The sequence below is a fragment of the Pleurodeles waltl genome, chromosome 7 (genome assembly GCF_031143425.1).
Source record: "Pleurodeles waltl isolate 20211129_DDA chromosome 7, aPleWal1.hap1.20221129, whole genome shotgun sequence".
Taxonomy (NCBI): Eukaryota; Metazoa; Chordata; class Amphibia; order Caudata; family Salamandridae; genus Pleurodeles; species Pleurodeles waltl.
Genome location: NC_090446.1, coordinates 279952153 through 279978124, shown reverse-complemented (window position 1 = coordinate 279978124; position 25972 = coordinate 279952153). Strand labels below are relative to the sequence as shown.

At 40.5% G+C, this 25972-nt stretch overlaps 1 protein-coding gene across 1 annotated transcript in view; it reads right to left on the bottom strand.

Moving 5' to 3' along the window:
- PEDS1 (plasmanylethanolamine desaturase 1) overlaps window positions 1-25972 on the bottom strand; it is a 179116-nt gene that overhangs the window by 73941 nt on the left and 79203 nt on the right. The window contains exon 3 of the mRNA XM_069243650.1: window positions 4597-4688. Coding sequence (XP_069099751.1) covers window positions 4597-4688 — 92 coding nt within the window. The remainder of the gene's footprint in view (window positions 1-4596; window positions 4689-25972) is intronic.

The window sequence follows — 25972 nt, the reverse complement described above, 5'->3', positions numbered from 1 at the left end:
AATCTACAGGTCAAACTGGGTGTCCGTGCAAGAAGAAACCTCAAAACGCTAGTGGCAGAAATATAAATGAAGAAAGGGAAAACCAGTTTCCAAAATGGGAGCAATACAATGGGCGGGGGGGGGTTTGGGGGGCGAATACTCTAACTGCAAATTCTGAACCTATTGCATATTGCTCAAAGAGCCAGACATGATCAGGATTTTAACAGCAACTGTAAGCAGGCAGGATGCACCATCATATTCCATAAAAGTCTCATAGTTCCCTGGAAGTGACTGCTGAGCTGCATATAAGTGTTCTTGCACTTTTACACGCTCTCAGACGTGGGTGAACCAGAACAGAATAGAGGTGACCGTTTGCAGAATTTAACAGGGCCATATTAATGGTGAAAGTAGTCCACCGCACATAACGAGGAAGGGTGAGGAGAAATCTGCAGTTAGATAAGAATATCCACCAGAAAGAGCATTACCGAAAATAAATAACTTGTTTCTCTGATGCATAGTTTTAACTGCAGAGTTCTAAGATTTTGAATTGATAACCAGTGCAGTACCTCACAAAAAGGTGGGGGATATCAGGAGCGGACCCTCATTAAAAGTCCTGCAGAATCAAGCAGACATGACTGTTAAGGCATATGTGCTTGGTGAAAGTATGCACAGGTTGCCCATGTTGCACCCTGCCAAATGTCTGGTATAGGAACACCTCTCACCAACACACTCCAAATTGCCTTGGCTGTGGAGGAATCAACAGGCATGCCCTCATGGGGTGGACCCTTCTTGGCCAGAAGGTTTTCCTGCACAGGATGATCCAACGGGACAGTGTTAGCATCTGCATCACCTTTCCTTTTTTTTTTTGTACTGGCTAACACAAAAACAGATGGTCAAAAGCTTAGTGCTCCCTTGTATGGCCAATGTAGAAGCTAAAAGTGAAGCCTCTCCTCTTCTTTAGATACATGTGCTGGCGAGAAAAAGACAGAAAAGGTGTTGGATTGACCATTGCGAAAGGGAGACACAATCGTAGACAGAAAGGAATGCAGGGTCCTCCGCACCAATTTGTCGGAAAGAAAGTGGATTTCAGAGGATGCAAGGGCAGTGCCTGAAGTTCACGGACATAGAAGACAGAGGTAATTGTGATATGGAAAACCACCTGGATGATGAGGAGCTACAGAGATCAGATGAGCATAGGTTTGAACAACCTGCACACTATCAACGTACAGATCAAATTAATAGTAATAGAAGTCATTGATGTAAATATGTGTGTCAGTCTTTTTAGGACCTCTACACAACCAAGCTCTAGAACAAAGATGGTAAATGTAGGATGGCCGAGAGAGCAGACATACAGCCATTAACTGTGCCCACTGCAAAACCTAGCAGGCCAAAAATAAAAAAACATCAGATAGCGTGGCCTGCAGAGAGTCGACCTGACAATCCCAGCCCTTGGTCACACATTTCACCTAATGTCCCCAATTGATTGATCTACTACTTTCAGCAGGCAAGCTGAAAATGCTTATTTATTGCTGTTTAACCTCTGAATATAGAAGTGTAGTTTGTGGAGATTAGAGTTTAGATGGAATGCCTCGCTCAGGAATTCATTTTGCGGGAACAACAACTCACAGTAATCAAGACACTGTGCATTCTTAGGGGTGGTGAAAAGATTCAGCCAGAGAATTAATTACTGGGTAAAGCTGAAATCAGGCATTCTGTGTTGAAAACACATTTTCTAGTCTGCCACCTGATGTCTGTTGAACTTCTTAGCTAAGGCGTCAGGCAACACTGCAAGATGCTTGGCCACTGGGGATATCCTTAACAGTCAGGTAATCTCCAAAGCTGCAGTGTCTCATGAGACAAGATCCAAATCCCCCTGCTGCCTTTCTTGATGGAATACCGCATGACGGTCTTGTTGTCCATCAGGATCTGCACTGGCCTGCCACAGCATAAAAGCTTTCAGGGCCAGGCGGATGGCACTAACCTACAGAAGAGTGATTGGGAGCTTTTGTTTCAATGAAGACCAGAGACCTCTTATCTCCACCTCTCTTGAGTGATCTCCCCAACCCACAGACTATATTTGTTTCTACTGTGAGCTCTGGTTGGGGCAGAAAGGCCTGCTGCATGACAGGTTGTGTTCCACCTTCAATTGATGCTGGCAGAGTAGTGCCCCCTCTGAGATCAAATGATCTTGTTTAAAAGGCAGCTCTGGTTCTCTCCCCACTGGAAATGAAGGTTCCATAGGAGGGAATGCATGTGGCAACTGCACATACAGCTAGAAGGATGCATGAAGCCAGGAGCCCGAGAACTCTTAGAAGAGTCTGCACTGGGACAGACAATTGAAACTTAAACATCAGGATATCACTGTGGGAATAGAAAGGCCCTGAACTCCACTATGTCCAGGATGCAAGTCCAAGGATACCATCCAATCTAGCAGATCCACAGAGGAAAGAAACTGGGCTAGAGTGACCCAGCAAAGATAAAAAATTAACAAGACCGCCATTCATCTTGGATGCCAAGAAGTAGCAGGAATAACACCCCTCCACCGCTTTCAATACACTCTTGGCAAAAAGCAATTGAACTTCCTGCAGAAGGATGACAGCATGGTTTGCTGAAGCATGAGTGAGGAATGGGGGGGATACGGAGGGGGAATAATGTAAAAGGCAGGGCATACAATTTCTGAAGAATTTGTAGAAGCTACTGATCTCAAGTTATGGAGTTCCAGCCGTGTAGGTAAAAGTAAATCCTGCTCCAACCTGGCTGCACATGCTCCTGGAAGAGACAATCAAAGTGACCTGGAAGCTATTAGACAGGTTGCAGAGAAATTGGAAGACTGTTGCTCAACAGTCTCCACATCTTCTGGAGCTCCAAAAAAATCCAGGTTGGCCGCTGCAGAGGGCAGTCATTGGCAAAACTCTAGGAAGCTGGAGTCCCTCCTAAATTTCCTATATTATTGCTGGAACTTATGGGCCGGTTAAAGAAAGCCTAAAGAGTGGGTTGTGGGGTGGCTGTTTTCAAAATACGGCAGAGCAGGGACAGCCTTTTCTTCACAGAGCCCGGCATCATCAAAAGGCATGTTAATTAGTGATGCCTGTAAGTGCTGAAGAAAGCTTTGTTACACATCCAGAAATGCCACTCGTTAACAGTGATATCAATGGCGCAGCCTAAACAGTTTGTAGGGTCACATCCGGCCCTTAGTGGGAAGAGTATGCCCAGACTTGGGTCCAGTGCTCACTGCGTCACTGGATTCAAGCTAGCCTGGCTGATGAAGGGTGATACCATGAAAACGGTCTCAGAATGCTTGTTTCTGGTCCAGGGAGGACCTGGCATGGCAGTTCGGGCTGGACTGTTCCCATGGGGAAAAGTGTCAAGACTGATTTGCATATGGCTGGGTCCAAACTGGGGTGGGGTGCTGAGCACAAAAACGATGGAATAAACCCAGATCTTTGTGGCTGGTGTGAATGTTTGCATTGTTCAGCATTCCACCCATCATTTGTTCTTTTTGCACATCTGGCCTAAAAACATATTTAGCAGCATCTGGACCATCCTGAATTGTTTTAGCAAGGGCATTCCTAAATTCCTTAGGAATTGCCGTCAAGGTCTTCCTTGAAATGTCCCAAACGCCATCAGAATAGCACCTCCATGGAACTCAAAAGCAATCCACAGGGAGCAGACATCGCCTTAAAAATCTGCAGCCTCTTTGAAGACCTCCATCTGCTTTAAGGTCAATGGCAGCTGGGAAAATTCAGGGCAGGCAGAGATTGGCTTTGTAATGTGTTTGGAGTCATATGACATTTATGGAGTTGGACCCCTGAAGTGCCAGTTGAGTGGTTCTCCCCTAAATTGGAGCTGCAGGAGACACACAAATCCCACTCAGCCTTTTTGCATAACATTGATATCAACTTACCCAACGACTTGGCGCAAAATTGGAACTTGGCATGTGAGCATCTGAGAGAGTTGGAATGGTGTAGAAGGCTATGAAAGTATAAAAATAGGAACTGATGTCAGCGTACAGAGATGGTGCCTACAGGCGGCTCTGCACTGTCACATAGCAGTACAAAGCCAGCACGGCATCTGATATTACTAACTGCCAGCCTACGGGAGCAACTTCTGTTACAAATCTGGATATCGTCTGCTGCCTGGGGATATTGAAAAAGAGAGGAATCTGTGGTTGAATGTACCAAACAGGATTAAACCATTTCATACAAAGAAAAAATATAAAAATAAGGTCCACAGTTTTAAGCTATGGCCGGATGGACATTTTGTGTTTTCATATTATTCTATCACAAATTCAAAGCAACAAGGCTCCAACTTTATCGTACAGTGTTTAATAACAGTGAAGTTTCCCACCAAACCAGAGTAAATCAGTTATAGATTTGATGCATTGCTGAAGCGGAGGATGAAACCTGCATGATATTCTCTGAAGTTACAATTCATGTCGGCATCTATCAGCAATTACATTTTGAACAGCAACTCTACCTATCCCTCACTCACGCTCAACTGCCTATTAGAATTAGGTCACATTTCGGGGATGTACCACTTAAAACAAACAGCAAACTCAAAATTAGCATTTCAAGAACAAATAATAAATATTGCCATTAATATTAAAAAAAGACTTACTTTCCCAACAATTGGCAGCTCTACAGATCCCCAAGTGTCTGCTCCCCAGTGAACCAATCCAGAAATAAAATCTGCTGTAATGATCCCTGCAACTTTAAGAGAACGGAGTCAACAAATGGTTGGGCGACAAAATTCAAGTTCCCACTTAGCACCCATTTACTTCCCTGAACGACAGGGCGCAATTTGCAATTTCAACATCGATAATCATACATTGTCATTAATTAGGAAAGCAAAGGTAACTGTATTACTAACAGCAACATAATTCTGAATCAAGAGGTTTTCACGAGGAAATGTCAACTCCTATTGATCAGCCGACCGCCAATTAAGCGTGACCCGCAAATGCACATTTTTTTTTTTTTGTTTGTTTTGCAAATGGGGAGTCCTGGTTAGCGGGTTGTTACCTTTGGAGCTTCAAGTTAGGGATATGGTTGTGATCATCTCTGTGGGACCATTTTCCCAGTAGGCACATCTTTCATGGCAACTGTGACCACCTCCCCTTCCTAGTCTCACTTGCATACATATTTGAGGGAGGTGAAGAGGACAGAAAAGATTCTATGGAATTACTACCACAGACCCGAAGGCTCCTCTACTCACAACTCCCTTGGGTGCAACATAACAAAGGAAAGAACCATACCAGGGCGATTGTTCCAGATGAGATTAAAAAGATAAAAGGGGGATGTGATCTTCAATCATTAAACTTTATTTGATTATTTTTAAAATAATCATAAAAGCAAAAATTAACACATGGACCAGACTTAAAAATAACCTCACATAACATAGGTGACCATAGTTCCTTAGATTAAAAGTTTTGGTTGCATAACCAACTGGAATTTTTAAAAGATTGTCCAACTGAACTGAAGACAAACGAACTGGATAACATACACAAAAAAGAAGTAAAAAGCAAGCTTATGAATGTGACCTTAAAAGGACACTGTAAAAACATAAGACAAGAAACGTGGCCCCAAATACAATTATTTGTGCGTTAAGGGCAAAACACAAACATTTAAGGAAACGTAAATGGGGCAATTGTACTTTCAACTAATTGGAGAGCAGTACATAAGGGATTATAGTGATAAAGAGGCAGAACTGACAAAAGTGCTACCACTTTTCCAACAAAGAGGGTGCACATCATAAGGCACTGTATATTACACTCCTAGGCAAGACACAGTTTTGCACAGAACAATAGAGCCGCCAGAAAATGGTGGAAATGTGATATTAGATCGTTGCTTTGAAATTAATCCACGTCCAAATCCGGAGGTACATAAAATCTCAAAAAATCTTTTAAAGATCAAAACAAATTTAGATTTTTGGAAAATATTTAAGTTGTGACTGTACAAAAGAAAGAAATTAAGTAAATTATTTAAAATACAGATTTTGAGCTGTGGTATCAAACAACCCGATGCATAATGATAGAGATGTACAACTAGGCAGCCACAGGATAATCCATCAAAAGCATTAGAAATAGTTTGAGTCAGTAAATCTCTTAAACGCTTTCAATGCCACCTATTCTAGCATCAAAAACAATTTCACTAGCTCAAATCAATCTATACCTGTTTATGATTATCATTAATGGGCGATCTATTTTTCAATGACACTGAGAAAACGCAAGAGAGAGGTGTTGACGTTTATGAAACTTGCAACATTGATGCCCGAGTATTGGCTAGAGTCAAAATAAGACTACCTTTTCTAACAGTATTTCATAACATTACGGAGAGCCTTCCCTAGCCACGTATTACCTTGAAAAAAGGCACCATATATAGAAACACTGCAGTCGGAAAAATATACTGCAGAAAAAGTAGAGCTAAATGATTTTGAAAAGCAAGGCCAGTTGCGTGGAATTGTTTATAGAGGATTTTTCCATCGGTTGTAGGAGATTTTCCTCAAATTGTGGGCTTGAAATCCCTTGGTAATTTTGCACAACAACACTGTTGGACCCAGCTAGCCTGCACAATTCCAAATCCAACTTTCAGATCTCTCTTAAACTCAAATTTTCAGTAAACCTGCCCTCCCTGGAACACCTTCGGTGTTTTTTAAACATTTTGAGCCTTTGTCTAAACCATCATTATCTCGGACTACGATCAGGTGCACACCTCCAGAATTCATCAATTATAGAGCACGTCCAATATTGTAAGATCTCAGTAGATTTTTTTTTAGCAAGTTGATAGAACTAGAACATCATACCTCCAGGATGTTTTTTAACCTACTAAAACTTGAAAGACACATCTGAATTCGCTGTTTGTGTGAAAAGATGTTTTTACTAGACATACCAAATGAAACTTTGCCTTTGACACAATATTCCTTATGAGAATGTCCACTTTGGTATATAGGTAATATCTAACCGAGTTCACCCTACCCTGCCCACAGTCATCATCTGATGACTTTAAAAGTCCTAAAAACGTTAAACCTTAACTAATGAACGACGTTGAACTATGAAGTGGCTTCCTGTCACAAGATAATGTGTTACAAATGAATAAGTTAAAGTAAAAAGATCACAGCAATAAAAACAGTAAAGCACATAAAAGATAAACATGTTTTATGCAGAAGCCATTATTTCACTGCATTTGTATGCCATTGGTCAGACGGGAAAAGGACAACCAGGTGTGAGAATGAGGTCAGGAATAAGATTATTACTGTGCACATCAGCTACAAGTCTGCCTAACGACATTCAACACATGAAAGTAACGGATGCTCAAAAGGTACCTCTGTTGCAACAACAGGACAAACTGAGCAGAGGCCGAGTACAGATCAGAAAGATAATGCTAGTTAAATGCAGTTGGAAATTTGCCCTTTCTGCAGCGCCACCCCAGATTTTCTGAACCCTATTTTTTCTGGCTATAGAACATTGTGGACCTTACTCCAGTTAACCAGTGATAATGTGCTCGTGCTCCTCCGTCCAAAATGATGAAATTTGTATACAGTTAACTGGCATATTTAACTTATCTACAAGTCCCTGGAACATGAAACCAAGGGCAACCAGGGAATGTAAGTTAAATGTTACAAGTGGACAGCAGTCCCCTTTTGTGCCACCAACTACCGTGACAATGTAAGCATGACTGCAAGCTTGCGAATAGCAGCCTGGCTGTGCAGGTTTTAACTGCAAATCTGACCTGTCAATATAACACCACTTTTGGCAGGCCTAATCCTTATTTTTAAATATTTATATGTCACTCCAAAGTAAGCCTTGCTGCCCATTAAAGGAGGGTGCACGGTATTTATAAGGTAGGACATATAAAGGTCTTCACAGTGACTAGCTCCTCAAAGCAGGACACATATTAAGTTTCATACATGTTATCTCCTCCTAGGAAACAGCTAATTTTGTAACTTTTTAAAATATTTATCACAAGACAAATTCACTGGTTAAGTCTGATTTGTAACAAATATTTTGGTAAGAAGATGTTTAAAAACTCACCTCTGCCCTGTCTTAAATCCCTAGAAGCAAAATCTGAATTTTGCTCTCTCCTTCCTGCAAGCAAGCAATTAGCATTCCAGTGGGTGTGACTGATGTGTGAACTTGATCCCAGGACAAGGACAAAAGGCACTGGGCATGGAGATGTATTGTGTCCTTGACAAGATGGCCAGTAGGCTGTGCCAAAATACTTGTTTAAATTCAAAAAGGCCTTCCTATTACAAGGAGCTATTACCCAGGCCTACACCCTTGTTTTGCCCTGCCCCCTAGTCAGACCAGACCCCATCACAGTGGGCCTTTTGCTGACATCTGTGTCAGAACTTGCTGTAGTGTCAAGATCTGCTTGACGTGTGTACTGGTGTTTTTCATATGACTTTGGGGGCACACTTCAGAAGAGGTAAACAGAATGGTAAATTGATTTGTGTGTATTCACTGTTTGTCTGGTTGCTGAACGCTCAGTTTTGTCCTACCAGACTTCTTTCTCAGAGATTGTTGGGGTTACAGCAACTGTCTTAAACTGGATTTTAGTATTAGATATGGGAGGACACCAGGGTTACCATAGTACACTCACCACACACACCTGCAGCCCTAAGATCCAAAGTTTAGTGTGGCCGAAGACTTCAACGATCTTAAAAATGCCCAATGTGGGTAGGGCTAGCCCCAGGAAACATTACTCTCATTGGCTAGGGTGTAGTAATACATAGATATTTTATACATTGCCTCTAAGTTAAGCCTGGCTGCTCTGTGCCATAGCTACCATGGGTTGAGCTCAGGTTTATTTAATGAATTCAGTATTTCACCCTGATTAGGATTTTATTATTATTTGAGGAGGGTACCTATCCCCTCAACTACTAATCCAATTTGTTACACGTGCAGTCTGCAGTAATTATCTCCACTCCAATATGACTCACTGTGTGCAAAAGCCCTCATGTCCATATTATCCAGTTTCATGGCTAAATTGTGAATGCCTTACAGATAGGTTATCACATATCCTTTACCGGTTGTTTACAATGTTGAAGGAAAATATTTAATTGGGGGTCACTCAGGTATAAAAATGCAAAAAAAAAAAATGGTTCTGGTCAGGTCAAGCAATCCGGTACCTCTGGCATGCAGGCATCCAAATTATCTAAATCTCTGAAGAACATCTGCTAAGATAGGCCTTTTATGTGATTCTGTAGGTCCACTGTGTATGATGCTGTTAAAAAAGGGCACAGGATTATTTCTACACTTCTGTGCGTCATATAGGAACGCATAGGCAGCCCTAACACTCTGGGTTGAGTCTGCTTTAAAATAATGTACTTGGGAGAGAATGAGTATTGCCGGATCACTCCATTTCAGCATTGCAGTATGAACAAAAACATGGTCCCAGGCCAGATGTACCTTAAGAATTAAACATTTACATATGAATTTTAAGTGGCATTCAAGTAGTGCATAAGTAATCAACAATAAAGTGAAGCATAAATCTGCTGTAGACTGCAGTAGGTGGTGAACTGTTCTCTTCAACCCCCTTATCTAACATGCAGTGACTTATTAACCGGAGCAGAGATTGAGTGCAGGAGGTGAGCAGCCACAATATCTCTGTGACTGATCACATATGCCAGAACTGCATGTCAACGAGCTGATGACTGAACGGTAAGGACTGCAAGCTACCTAGTCTTGTTGTGGGCTTATGAGAGTTTATTCATAATGTAGGCTCAGAAGCAGCTTGAGACTATGAATGATGCGCAAGCCAGCCAACTTTATAAGATGAGTGGCTGTCCAATGGTAACGCAAAAGGATGTAGCTTCATGACTCCGGGAGCACTAAGCTGTTAAGTTCACTAAGTAGAGCAGGGTGGTGCACTGTGCTAAACTCAAGTTGGAGGTACTTGCAACACAGTTCAAGAAGCCCAGAAATAGTATTCAATCCTTACAACAACACAAAAAAACACACAGCTCACCAATGAAAGTTGGGGATAGCATTTTACTTACTCATCCCAAGTAAGTTACAAAGCAAGCTGAGTGGTACTTTAAAGCAGAGAACTATGTTTTCTCAGCAGCAAATGTTTTTGCATTTTTCTCGTACCACCCAACTTATTTTCCAATTCTTTTAAAGTCGGCAAATCTAGAAGTCTGTTTCTCTTCCTCAGACCAAGAATATATCACTGTGCAAGCCCAACAAAACAAGTCGCTGTCTGGTTTTTCCAGATTAGTTTCCTTATTTAAGAGCCGATTTCTGGCTATGTTATATGGATTCAGCCCTCTTACGCGCATGTTACAATTGAAACATTAAGATAAAGGCTAGCTTCATCCCTAGGTATAGCATTCACTTTACAGTCTTGTTAACATTAAGTCAGAGACATACCCGAATTTAATATGAAAGGAACCACATTAAAACTAGACAATTAAAACTCAATGGAGGGAGGTAGAGGGATAGATTAACAGTTGACGCAGCTCTCAAGGTTTGGCCCAGATTAGTTATGTATTAAGCTGCTGTACGTGAATTATTTGGATACATTTTCAACTGAGGGTCTCTGTGGCTGCTATCTCACTGGCTGAAGACCTCTTGCCACCCTGATTCAGAACAAATACATTAAAATAAGAACCTCTATAAAGAGAAAAATAAGATAAGAACCTTCATAAAGAGGAAAAAAAGGTTTTGAGCATCAACGTAAGTGTATTTCAAAAGGGAGGAGGTCAACCAAACATCTCTGGTGAAAGACTACCATGATGGATAACTCTGAGGTAACAACTGTAACCCTTTTGGGGTAAAATTCTTTTACCCACTGAGTAATTATTATCCACCATACTATTTACACATATAAGACATTATTATTTGCACATAGCAGAATGGAGAATGAGGGGCAAAAGTAGGAAAATACAAAATTTTGTTTGAATTAAATATTGTTTAATAAATATTGCCCATACATCAGCAGTATAAAAATATAGTATAATATTTATTGACCACCATGTCTAACAGCATATATAGCCGCAAACATCTTCACCTCGTGTAGCAAAATCAATCTTAGAAACGTTCTTCTTGTGGATTTAATAAAGGGGTGGTGTAAGCAAAGGGAGAAGTTGCTGTTTGCACAGGAGGTTTCAAGGTATTTAGCAGCCTTCTTATTCTTACACAAACCCAAACTATAAAGTAAGCAAAAGCTTTCATTGCTTTCTTTCCAAAAGTCTTAAAATGCTGCAAAGGCGAAATGGATGATCAAACTATTTCCACGCCTAACGAAGTAAGTTGTCGGCTAATGTAATCGCCAAAGCAGGAGGTGCATATCCCAGGGATACTAGCAGTACACACAAACAAGACTTTAGAGAACTGTTATGCCCGGTTTTAGAACAAACATATTAACTAGAAAATGCAGCATTTAACATTAGGATCCTTCCTCAGTAAATAAAAGTTTAACCTGAGATAGACATGTGATGCAGACTGTGGTAAATATAAATTACATGGCCAGGAGATGCACTTTCTGAAAACAAGTACCCAGCTTCGCAGTAAAAGCTCAGAGGACACATGAAAAGCGAAGAAATTAACTGTTTTGACAAATGTTAGAACAGGAGAAGGCTACCTGAGGCGGGTAGACTTGCCTGAAGGCATAATTTAATAAATGTAGCTTTTGTTTTAGGCTTATATGTGAGTGATGAAAGTCTCGTTCTTCCAGCCATGCTCCCAAGTAGCAGTAGTCCTTCTTCCGACTAATCATTAGGTTTCCAATGCACCAAGCACCCCTACATCTACTTCCACGCCCAAGGACCATAAATACTGATCTTGAACCATTGATCGTTAATTGGTTTTCACTATTTATCGCTCTAACGCAGTCCAGATGCTTTGAAGGCCAATTGGCATAAGGTCCTGCAAGATAATGTTGCCTGCGTATTGCAAAAATCACTCTGACTTAACATTTAAAATGGGTGAAAATGCATTTAACTTTTAAGCTTTTAAGGGTGTTTGCCATGTGAGAAGTAATAATACTAAAGAGCAAGTATGCTACACGGATGTGCTTCAGCACTGCTTTGGTATAAATCTAATTCTGTTCATGGAAGGTCTGGTCCAGCATGATTCCAAAACAATATCTTGTGACAGATTCAAGAGACTTGATTACTCACAAACACTCTAAGTAATTACATAATTTTTGTATTCAAGAGGTCAATAATAGCCGGATCACAAGTTAATCGGGCCCAGCACACCACATTCCAGGATACAAACTTAAAGCTGCTACTTATGGTCAGACTTTGTCGTCAACAGGTTGAAATATGATTCGGAGCAGAGGTTATTGGCCAAGAAAAAAATGGAAGTAGCTTGCCAAGACCAACTGTTCTCTTCACTGTGGGTGACCATTTTGTTTTATTGTAATTCAGTCAAAAACAGAGGTTGACCCTTCTGCTACTTTATGTGCCTCACATCGTTCATGATTTATTTAAGGGATTTTGTTTTTAATCTTGGATCGATGTATTTGATGCATTAACAATGTGAGCCCATTTGGTATGATTAGCCTTGCTTAACTTAATGCCACAAAATACAAAGTATTGGCAGTTGACCCATGTGCATTGCAGATAGAAAACTGACTACTGTCGAGACTACTGGGTGTGAGGGTGATAATAGTTTAAGTAAAAACTGAATGCTATTGATGCCATTAGATGTCATATAGTGTTTTAAAATTACAAAGAAAATAGTTCTAAAGGGATACTTTTGTTGAGTACCCCTAAGCAGAGCTACTTCCAGCTGCCCTCTGGTTTTCGTTTAGTAGTTGAGAATCCCTTAGCAGAGTAAATGGAAGGTTAAAAGAAGCAGCAACAGCCAGCTGAGGATTCTTTAAATTCACCAGGTTGAGCACTTAATCATCACAAAGATGAATTTTGCCCTGTCGGGTGCTCGATTTCAAGGTGTGATTGAAGTCTAAGCAGGAGTAGACATCTTGAGGTCACTGCCATAAACACAAATTGGCAGAGCCGGTATGGCAAACTCGGACTGACTGGCTAGATGTTAAAGTGGATCCAGTAATTAATTTGCTGTTCATAGAATGGAGCACAGAATGGGTATTTATTTTTTTAATGTTCGATGAATACAATAGCAGGGCCCCAGAGGTAAACAAAGACGTTTTTGCAGTGACGGTTTTGATGGTGGGTGAATTTGAGCCAAATACTTTTATGTAGAAATATCCGTTTCTAATAAAATTGTGGCGGGCACGTTTACCAGAGGATGCAGCCTATTGTCTTCTGTATCAAGTTGAAATCCTTCTTTGTCCCAGTTAATTGGAAAAATTGTTGCTTTCATTAAACACAGATTATCTGAATTTTCAGTTTTAAAGTTTGAATAGAGTCCAACTAAATTTACCATAGACTTAGTAGATAGAAAAGATTCAAAATGTTGCTTTTTTTCTCATTTCCTCAATTGTTTTTATTTTTCGAGAAACCAGGCATGTGCAAAATCGAAGGCACTGCCTGTCAAGATTTGCATCCTTATCGTGGTTCAAGCTCTGCTACATTTAATTCAGGCAGCAACTCTACTAGATTCAGGTGAGCGGCTATCGAGGACGGTATGTAAATTAGTAACAGAATGATTTGAATGTGATTGCATCACTGAACTGTGCTCTCTAGGTTTTGAGTTGATACATATTTTATAGAATTTTCAGATACACATCTAAGACTATTTAACAAGTGTTGTACCGTAGTTGGAAAGTTATAAAATTTGTCATGCATACAGGAGCCATCATCCCAGACTCCTCCTTGAACTTGAGTAGAAAAAAGCTCAAATTCCATATTCTGGAATTAATGGATGATACAAGCGTGGTTACGGTTATAACAATGCAACATGAATTTCAAGCATACCCAAGTGTCAATTATTAAGGGCTTAAGTGGCGATGTCTAAAGTCATGCTATTGCCAGGCTCAGAAATGCACTGCTGGAAGCATCTATGGGCAACACAGTAAGCGGTATCCCATCTGTAGCCGTATCAGCCTCATAAGTCAAACAAGGAGCTTTAAGACTACAGAGATAGTGGCTAGGTGCCTTTCAAAAGAGTTGGACTAAATCAGAGTGTTTGTTAATTCTGGAAGGATACTGCATATGCTGCATATGGAAAGAGCAGGGGACCCTGACCGGGGTCCACTAGTCCTCCAGACAGAGGGCACAGTGCCAACGCACTCTGCATGCAACACCTTTTCACAACTCCAGAATTTATTAGTTCTTATCTATCAGCTAGCCAATCAGAATGCAACTAAGTGTTGGACTTTGTCCACTCGCTTCTCAACTCCTGCACCATGGTCTAAAAGGATGGAGGACTTTTGGGTGGGAAAGAGAGGTTGGGGGGAAGGGCTGCACAAAATTGCAAAAAGGGCCCGCATAAGAGTACTGCAGTTTTACCATTAGTATGAGTACATCAAGCGAAATGCGTTGATTCCCGCACTTCTGTTTGCTTTTCCTAGCCGCTGGACAATCAGAATGCAGCAACGAGCTGGGTCTGCCCAATCTCTATATACTTCACCTCCAGCACCACGACCGAAAAGGAAGGATGCCTGAGGGAGGTGACTGGGACCTAAGAGCAAAAAGTGCTTTAGGCTCCCCATAACAGAACTGCATAGTCTGTGTAGTCCAGGTGATTAATAAAAGGGTAATGCAATACAAAATGTACACAAAACAAATTGTACCTACTCGATGGATGTTTTCATTCCCAACAAAATAAACACTATTAGTGCTCAATTCAGGAATAACTTTCATTATCCAAACAGTAAAATATGCAAAATGTGTGTGGTGCAATTGCACTACCAATTGTAGAGAAGATTTTTGTAATATTTACAGCACCTTAATAATCGTAAACTGATGCACTCTTCAATATAAAAGAAACAATCGTAGCACACAAATTTCGTCTTCCTTCACATTAAGGAGCGTTTTTTCAATGCACCTTATTCGAGTATGAAAAAATGTTTGAATTGTTCAATTGACACTACAAGATCAATATAAATTCATCAAATAAGACTTGGTTGACAGATTATGAGCACAGATACAATCCACTCGTAGGAGGGTTTAAAGAACAGTTTAGAAAAAAACAACAACCCATAGAGATTATCAAAACTGCAGAGCGGCAACACTTATGGCCTAATGAAGATCAAAAAAAAAAATCACACTACCACAAGCAAACTGATATGTGTACTGATTAATGGAGACACACAGATGTTGCCAAACACCCTCCTATGCTCCCTCCACACCCACATCTTGCACAGCTATAGTCTGTGCATGGCAACAGTTGGATAAACGTATTGTAATTAAATATCACTTTACATTTAAAGACAAATCCCTAGATATTCGCTGGAAAAAAAACAAAGGTTATACGGGCATTGTGGTTAGGAAATAGAATTAAAATACCCTCAGAAATTAACTAAAAAAAAAAAAAATAAGATTCAGGGACTTTATAGTTAGGTTCAGATTTTACCATCACAAAACCACAGAAAATCAGTACTTATAGTTATACTCACCTCAAAAAACTATAACTCATGCTCTAATGTAACTATAACTCATGCCCTGGCCACCCACTGCTACTTACCCACATAATAAATCAGTCATGACATCTTCATTGGCATTATTGATAATTTCACTGCAACATTTGCAGTTATATTATTGATGAGAAAACTATTCATAGCGGGTGCACGAGTTGGGTTACCTTAGGGCAGGAGTTATAGCTACCTGAGAGAACTGTTGGATTTCTGTGTTTTTAGAGTTTAAAACATTATGTTGTTAGTGAACATTTCACCTAACTATGACGCTACATTATTCTTCGTTTTTTTCAATGAATATATTAAATACATACACACACATCCATACCTACATACATAACCACAGTACCAAAGCAGTTTGATACTGTAGGCAGTGTGCTATAATGTAACTATTTAAGTCAGTACATCCAGACATTGGTGGCATCTCCTTTAATGTTACAGCATCAACATGCTTCAACTTTGAACTTAATTAAATTGAGCCTTTATCGGGTTCAGGCAGCTGATGGGACCTTTTACTCCAACAGCTGTAACAAATAACATGGATTGCACAATTTAAGGTTAACATGTTACTGAATTAGGTAGTACATTATTTTTGGTTGGGGGGGTAGAAGAGTACCTTCAATTCAGGAGGACGAGACCAAGCCTCTGATAAAGTATATTTTGTGTTAGATTGATTGTAAGCATCTTTTGATCCTTGTTAATCTGTTTTGCATCTACAGGGGGGATCAAACAAGCTGTTGTTGCTCACATTATGAAGTTCAGTGTTTCCCAAACTGTGGGTTGCCTGTTGATTTTTGCTGTGTCCCAAATGTTCAAGCAATAAATAAAAAGCCTTTACATTCTGCATTTATATTGTCACATTTGCTGCGTTTAAAAGACAGATGTTTAAATGACTGGCTATGTAATTTGTCAAATTGCAGTTTATGTTATTTAACATGGGGATTGGTGTTTACAAACTCCACTCACTCTGGAGTAAGAGAAAAAAAGAAAAGTGAATTTTGTGAACCTTAGAGGGCGAGTGATAGGAAAGGCTGTAGGGTGCCATCTTTTTGTGTAACAAACATGTAACTACCGAAATGTGAACTGTAACATTCAGCAGTTAGGAACTCACAGATGAAGCAATTTTTTTGTAATTCTAACGTGTGATGGAAACAAAGATTTTAGCAGGATCAAAACAAATCAAGACACTTTACCTAATGATACACATATGACAAATATTCACTAAAACTAGATTTCCACACAATATGTTTTGTGTGCAATAAACGTTTAACGGTTAGACGGTATGTCTGTGCAAATTCAGTGGCCATTTGAAAGGCAAATGTGCTGCCTGTAAATGACAGCAGGTTCCAAGCCATGCTTTAGTTGGATTAAAAGATCAACTGCCTCGTGTCCATTGAAGTTAGGTGGGCAGAAAAATGTTATTCTAAAAAGTTGGTCGTGGTCCTAAAAGTTTACAAGCGCTAGCATAGTTCCATGTACATGTGACTGAATGTCCTTATGTTCACCATAGCAATATTTTACTGCTTACATTTAGTTTCTGGTGTGAACATATGAGACCATAAATCCCTGGGAAATAAAAATGTTGCTGCGTCAGCAAAGTAATCCAAGAGCATAACCTGTCTCTCTTCAAACAAAAGAAAGAACCACTTGAAGCGCCATTGCCAAAGTCTAATGGAAATCAAAATTAGACAACGTAGCCATCCATCCCCGAAATGAAGCAGCCGTGATGGCCAAATTATCCAGGCAAAGCATTAAAAGACATGCGGGAGAACAGTGAAAGGCCTCACTGGTAAATGTTCTTTAGCCAGATCGAAAAACATTAATTTAACGAGGGGATGGGGAATGAGTGACAATGGTGAACAGATGTTTGCCAAGGACAAGAGTTCAAAGATTGATCTGTTAAGTTCTAGAGAATAGCCGTCAAAACTGCCCATTACTGGAGCTGTGAAATATCAGTCTCCAATGTCATGACCTTGCATCCTCGAGCTGCAGTCTCGCGCAACCAGGAAATCACGCAATCACTCTGTGCCACTTTACAGCCTCATTACGCTCAGATGGGGAACATTGTTCTATAAATAGAGGTGTGCTCACCCGCAGCGGATGACTGATGAAAACGGCCCATGTTCTTGGTTTTCAGCTGCTTAGAGTGACGCAACTCCACCTTGTCACGGGGTTTTACAACGCAGTGCAGTGTTGCACTTGCACAATGAGACCGCGCAGCGAGCCTGCTATGGAGATTCGGACAATGCCAAGCATTATTTTAACGGGCTGCGGAGTACAGGGAAAGCCATTGCCACATAAGGGTGCTTTGTCCCAAAGCAACTGCAGTTCACAAACACAGTTTAGTTGTTCCTCCAACTAGACAGCCTACTCATATGTACACCAAAAAGACTTCAGATTCGGGCGTTTCAGGCATTCGTTCAATGCAGAGTGGGCATTGCAGGACTGTACACTCGCAGTCTCTGTGAAATGCTGGAGGATAAACTACTATTTCCTCATATAGATGAGTTGTCAAAAAAGTGCACAGAAAAACAGCCCCAATATCGTAGTACCAGTGGTCCCCCCAGCATCTCCTGGAGTCCTTCATGTTAATTCAGTCGACCCCCCAAAAAATATTTTAAAAAGTTATATCTATGTTATATCTATGCAAACCAATATAAATGTGACTACAGGATTAAGAAATTGTGTGTGCATGCAGATTTGTGTGTATGCCAGTGCTTAATTTGTAAATAAAAAGGTGCGCCCAAAGCCCTCCTCTTAAACACGTGGCTGCTGCAATTAAATGTGGGAACACGGTACAATGAGGCAGCTTAATCATGACGCCACCTCGGGCCTCTTCAATCCATTTACAGAAGCTTTCTGCCTTTGTGATGCTTTTTCGTTTTTCTTTTCCTCCGTCTTTCCCATATGAGTCTTTGGCTCACAGTAAATGCTTGAGGCAGAAAAATAAGTGCTGGTGTGGGTGCACACATAGGATAAAAAAAATTTGTTACTGGATTATTAGTTTTAATGCTTGCTATATCTATGGATTCAAGGCCTCATGGTGCCAACACCTGGTAAAATGCTTGGCCTGAAATAATGCTACCGATTCATCACATACTGTAAACATCCATGGCATAAATATGTTTACTCGTTATGTAATAAGATCCTACACATAAAGTAATTCCTGGCTTATGGTGCCTTTTCATGACATAATGACACATGAAAATTCAAATTAGAGTCTACCCATGTCTGGCAGTATACCATGTGGGCTCCTGATGAACATATACTGACAGTGTGGGCACCAAACATGCATTTGCTAAAAATTAAAAACTGGTGTTTCAGGGCACCATTATACATTTTACCAAAAGCATTGAGGGACAGCGGAATTCTTACTTTTTCCAATATGAAAGTCTTAATAAATTGGCAAATATAAATGTATATAAGAACTAACGAGAGGCAAAATTACATATATATACATACATACACACACACATACATTAAACACAACGGAGAACCTATGCCCTAAAAATTAGTGGAAGGTGTAAAAAAATGAAATGTAAGGGCTCTGTAACCTGGTTTGTAGCACTGGCCTGGGGGACCTGCAACTTTGGTCTATTTCTGCTTTGTACTGATCGACATTGTAAGATTTTTTTTTTCAGTATGGTAGCGCCACGGAGATTGTGAATTACAATATGACAGATTATAGCTGAACCGGGAAGAATAGCAAATATAAGAATTAATTGCATGTATAAGTCATTAGGGGTCGTGAAAATTTACAGGCCATGAGAAACTGCATTTAACTGCCTTCATCAACCTTGGAAAGACACTTTTGGGTAAAGTGTGCAGAAAAAAATACAACATTTTCTATAAAATGTTTTAAACTGCAAACGCAACACACCATACAAGTACTGGAATATTTCATGAGTACTACAGAAAAATCAATGTTAACTTAAAGACATTTATGTCAAAATTACTGTGCTACAAGTGTAGAACTTTTTTTTGGGAGACTCACCTGAAGTGCTTCGGGAAAAAAAAGTGAAGATCACTCAGTTGCTCTGTTTATGGCAGGTATTTAAGATGAACCACCTTCAATGATCGTCTGCCATTCCAGCGTAGGCACACTAAAAGCCGGGACAAATAGCCATGTGTTTTGTGCTTATTTTCTGAAATTAGAGGTATGGTCTAGACCATTTCCTGAAAGTAATTCTTGAACCTCTGAAAGAATTTGCATGAACAAGGAGCTGGAAAAATAAATTGACATGTTCCACTGAAAGCCAAAGATCAACTGATGTGAAGGACCTACTCGGAGGAGATTAACAGAAAGAGACTGCCCAGGAGCCGTCCAATCACCTCCAACCAGATCACCAAGACCCAAGAATGTAGTCCGAGTTGAGGAGCTATTCCACCATCTAAACAGACCAAAAGGGTGAGCCTGCATTTTCAACCCTGACCATACCTAGAGGAGGCCTCTACATATGTCTGAGGCTGTCACTCTGAGTTCTGAGAAATCTTGGCCCAGACTACTGGACTGCGGTCCCTTTGCCAAGCTGCAATTGCCCAGGTTACAAAACGACTGGAATGAACATACTAGCTCTAGTGGTTGCCTAGATAAAAGTGCAACTCTAGTGGTCATGGATAGCAGCCAACTTGCCACTTGACTCTGGTGCACACTGATGGTGACCCCGCCAGTAGAAGTACTTTGTTCTGACAGGGGGTCAAATGCCCTATATCCTTAGACAACCCGACTGCCAAAACCAAGTGTACCAGGGTGCACTGGTACACCAGCCAACCACTGTCCACAAACAAGAATAAAGTGGCTACCAGACTCTGGACTCTATATCAAGAGCTACATCTGCCAATCAGCCACCAATGACAGGACCCAAGTGACCGCTGGACAAACAGAGGAGCCCAGAAGCACCTACAAAATATCTCTAGCAGTGTTGATACTTTGTGTGGTGGGCACTGAGGGTGTTCTAGGACTCTGACATGTTCACGGAGGATTACTCCGAACAACATTTCTGAAAACGTTACCTGCAATCTGTGTCCACTGACTAAAGTGTGAGACATAACCTACAATATTGTAGTTTTGAAAGCTTTTGCCAGGCTCCTCTACTCCATTGACTCTGGGAACTCAAAAAGTTTCCCTCTGCACCAGAGTTTCCCACAATATCGCCAAGGAGGATAAATGATGATAAAGCTTAATGCTACATAAAATTACAGAGCCCCAAGTGGGGAAGCTAGAAACATTTGTGGGGTTGTAATTTTATCAGTACCCGCTAAGCACATCTGGTGTTCTTCAGTGATATGCATTAAAAATGTAGATGTAGAAGTTTGACTTGCCTGTATAAAAGTCATTTTCTTTTGAAAACTAAAGAATTTCCTTGACATTCAATTAACGAATGTCATCTAAAGTCTCATGCTCTCTCTCTCTCAGAGTTTCTAAAATCACAGTAGTTCCACCATTAAACTCACCGCTCCACCTCACCACCCAGGGAGGGTCATGTGCTTGAAGGGAATCACTGAGTTTTAGTGGAAATGTATTGTGGCTCAAGACACCAGAAGTAAACAAAAATAATCCTACAAGCTACTGTCAAGCAACCTGTGACAGACCTTAAAGTTACTAATAAGACACAGTTACACACACTTTTCCAACCTAATCTGGAACATCTATTATACGTTTCTCTTGCAGAGTTAGTGCACCAGGCATAACAGAACAAGGCGGGACACAGAAAAAGAAGCAAATGTCTCCGGCAGTGTTAGACGAAGACTTTGCTTTACAACTGGAATATAGAGAAGTATGTTCGATTAGACTGCATTGGATTTTCCTGCCTGTCGAACTGTGGGCTTTGTAAACAGCAGCAGGTCAATGATGGACTTTGAACATTTAAGAGTGGAGTAAGTAGCAGGGCATTTAGCAGAAGAGCCTGTCAGGAAATAGACCCTTTAGGGGGTGATTTGGGATTATCCAAGGTTTGTGAGCAATATTTATTTTCTTTAAAAGGAAAAAGACTGAAACGCGATCAGATAGTACTGAATAAGCGAACAATTTAGGAACAATTAAAAATGTTTTAGTTCATTTCATCGAGTACGTTGTGTCAACATGAGTGTTTGGCTCATTGATAACTAAAATCTGCATTTTTGATGATTGCCAGACCATTTGGTTGTGAACAGGGGTAACTACTTTCAGTTGTTTCTCATTCAGAATATTGTAAGCTCTATGATGTCTCACTAAAGTAATGCAGCCTGTTGTGACATGGTTCCAGGCAAGAGGCCTCTCTTCACAGCACAAGTCCTTCCTCTGCCTTTCACTTTCGGGCAGAGGTATCTCAAAGTCAGTCTTAACCTTTGAGTATTTTTTGGGAAAAATATGCGATTCCGGGGTGTGACAGGGTGGCGGCTAGCCGCTTTCTATTCACATGCACAGCCTAGTACTCCGGACACCTGGCGCATAAGAATAATGGCCCAGAAGAAGGAGCAAAGGCGCCATATTAGTGGATTCTGTCAAAGAGATGTGGGGATGCCTTTTTATCCGTTTACAAAATGGACAGACAGTTTCCGCTGGGAAATGCCACCACTCAAGGCAAGACTGATGATCAGACATGGCGTGCTAAAGGGATGACAGACACATCCCGCTGCTCATGGTCACACCATCCTTTGTGCAGTAGGAGCAGTTGCAAATCGCATTTCAGCCCAGGTGCAACAGGGGCTTACAACATATCAATTATGGGTAGCAGAGTTTTTTTGGGACAATTTCTATTTTTGTTTAATAAATCTGATCTTTTAAAAAAGTCTCATGTCTATTGTGGATTGGGAGCCATAGAAAGAGAACCCCTGAAAAGTTCACCTAACCCTTGCGTCCTGCTCTGAGCCCTGCACACCCAGCTCCCCCTATCGTCGTCAAAGTTTTAGAGGGCTGGGGCTCAGACTTCAGAACATTTTGCTTTGGGGCTCAGAGCAAAAATATTTTAAGATCTTTGTGCTAAAAGTCAGATAATTGCTTTTTCACAGTTGCAGTGCCAGAGGCAGTAAAAAGGACAGTAGTCAACAGAGGAGTCAACTTTACACCAATTGTCTTTGGTTAGAACAAGGAAATTTGCTGAAATGATTCCCATATTTGAAACCGATCGGACGTTTTGAGATCTGATGACTCAGCAAAGTTAGATATGAGCTTTAAAGTTGTCTAAAAGGACGGTAGATGTTGCAAGCAGGGTATCTACCGAGGCTGCCCAAAGCAGTAGCAAAATAGAATTCCGTAAGATAAAGTATCACTGTGATTGGCTGTTGGATAAAGGTATACTTTTGATAGACAAGAGATGGAGGCCATTCAGGGAAGAGTGTTTTGCCACTCAAGCAAGTATCCTGCAGCCCATGTTCCGACTAAAGACTGAATCAAAACGTTTGTATTCTGGATGTGTTTTTTATGGACTGAACGGTGTACAACTAATGCATTTCGACTACTTGCAGTTATTCCCCGTTGGTCAGCTCAAGCAAGTAATTTCTAGAGATCTTGGTAGTTTCGGCCACCAATCTGGAGTGCTCAAGACAGGTTGCCAGTACTGCTGAAAATGTCTCAGCTTGTGCTCAGTTCTGAGGGTTACCCAAGGGTGTCAGGTACATATAGATGATACTGATAAGCAGGGAAGACATGGTTGGATTGGTGTGTGAAGGGAATGCTGTCCTATTTATTTTATTTAAGAAAGTTATTTCTTTTAATAAAGGTTATGCTAGCCAGTCATTCCGTGTACTACCTTTAGATGGCAGTTTCCTTCCAAAATGGCCTAGAGGTTAAGGGGGATTTCATGGGCTATAGTTTGTCAGGTTTCAGTCTGAGACTATCTTATCACACCCTAAGCCATGGTAAAGATGCATTAGTGAGATTATCAGAACTTGGGGGTGGGGGTGGGGACGTATGCTATGTTTAATGACATACATCTCCACATACGGAATACAAGGTAGTGGGTGTAGCTGAATCAAACAGTAAGGTGGGATGTCTAGTTTTCGGCAGACACCTTGTGAGATAGTATTCCGTGCCTTGCTGAATAATCACAGTAGGTATTTTTGGCATCTTTTGAGTACATTTTGTATGCTGTCCTTGTGAACAAATTAAGGTATTCATATAAAGTATGGGTATGATGTAGGTGAATGTCAGCAGCTTTGGGGGCATTCTGCGACTCAATTTGAAATCTTGCCTGCTCTATTCTACTTTCAGATTTTTCCGTAGTAATGGGAGGTTGTTTCCTACTTTCAATGCACCACTAGCACATTCCAAGGATGTCTGAGCTTAAATTTCATCTGGCTGATTTTGTGAGAATTAGATTAACACAAGTGTTTTTTTGGTCCGAAAGTAGCGCATTGTGAATTTCTGTAGGCTTCTGTAGGATTTCTGTGAACTTTGTCGGTGGTGCATAGAGCTCTGAATTTTATTCTTGCATTTACTTGGCTACTACACTCAATGAGGAGCCAATAGTGACATTTGTAATTCTATGCTGCAGGTATGCTTTCACCATCTTAGACTAGAACTAGTGCTATAATTATGTACCTGGGCTGTCACGGACAATAATGTGCATAGACACATAATACTTATTCATCAGAATTACTTTGGCTCCTAGACAAAGTTATCAAGTGCTATACAAATGTAACTGCACAACACAGCATAGATGTTCCAGCTCTTCTGTTTTGTGGTTGAATCTGGGTTTGTTGAAGTTTGGATAGAATGCATTTTTGAAAGACTATGTATTACCTTGTAGTAGTCTATCATCCCCAAACAATTCCTTGAAAATGCAACTCTTCACTGTTGCATACAAATAGACCTACTGTCCTGGGGGACGTACATGACTGATTCACTATAGTCTTACCGGTCAGATCTCTAAGAACAGATCAGTCCTCTCAACAGGTCTTCAGACTGCATCACATTCAAGGCTTTGCTCACCTTCGCCAACTCTCTAGTGAGGCTAAAAGTTTGGGCTGAATCCAACTGTTTACCTTTTCTCCTCCTGCTCCCACTGATGTCTACCATACCAAAGAGTGTGGTTTAAGTGCTTAAGAAATGCCCAAAATAAATGACTACATTAAACAAGCTTTTAGAATTGCATCGGGTCTCGCGTTTGCTCATGTTAGAGCTGATCGCTTTGTAAACTCCTAACCCGACTTTTCACCTATCGGGCAAAAGTGCATTTATGTACATTACCCGAAAAAGTGAAATCAAGTACGTAAAGCGCTCGACTTCTGCCAAGCGAGATCGGGCTCGTAAATTAGAGAAAAATAAGTCCACGAGCCCGATGGAAAACAGCGAGCCTCGCATGTTTTCTGTACTTGGTCGCTGCGCTGGAAGAGGGCTAGCCACTGGAAAAGGCATGCCATATGCGTTCCTTCGACTAATGAAAGCAAGCAGATTTTACTAGGGAAGCCCACCAACCAATAAAAAACACTGATGTGAAGTTGACAGGGCTCTGAGCCCTTTTATAAATACAAAAGAGTCTCAATGCGAAACGCATGCACGAGCGCATGCAACGCAGACTCGACCCTAAAAAGGTAATCTTGTAATACAAACTTGAGGAATTTAAAGAGTAATGGCAGAACCTTTGAGCATGGGCACCTAAAAACTGCTAAAAACGTATTTATCTGAAGTTCAACGTAGAGGTCTAGCATAGCTTATTTATCTGAAAAACTTATAAGGAAAACGTTTTTATTTGAAGCTCAAAGGAGAAGTCAGTAAAAGAACAAGGCCAACATTTCTCTTGAGTGGGGGCCAGTACCAGTGATACCTCCCAGAAGAAAATAAGAGTCTTCCCTGGTACCAGTCTTTCACTATCGGTTTCAGACACAGTTCAGACTAAGGATATTTAATATTATAACTATTTTAGAGGCAATTGCCATTTTTTACACCCTTGTACAAGAGAGGTTCGCCACCCATGTAGAAAGAAAGTTTGTTTTCAGCAAAGAGAAGTAAACAGGTACAGTTCAGCAATTTTTGGAAGTCATGAATTAGTGGAGGAATTTCCTACATTTTGAGGTCTGTGGATCCTCACAGAATCACTATTGGATGCCAGAGAACCCAGCAGCAGCACCTGAACCTCAGAAATGCACACAACTATAGAAACAAGTAAACATTAAACAAACAATGAAATATTTTCTTTAACTTACAAACAAAAAAATAAAGTCAAAATAATACATTTAATAAGAAGGCTGAAGCTTTTTAAAAATTTGATTTAATTTCTAAAAGAGAATATAATTTCAGCATATCACTGTCATTTTGTTGGTCCTAATGCATTGTCTTTTTTTTATTTATTTTTTTACAAATAATAGAGCTTCGTTTGAGGCCATCCCTCTTCCTTCCTGCTGTTTGCGTCAATTGCGCAGCTGCCACAAATAAAGCAAGAAACATCAACTTAAATATTTGCCTTCAGCTTCAAAATCCTTCACATTTCTGAGCACTTTAAACATTTTCAATTGTGCTTTGCATGTATATATACTTTATTAATATGGTATTAATGAACCAGAGTCCGATGAGC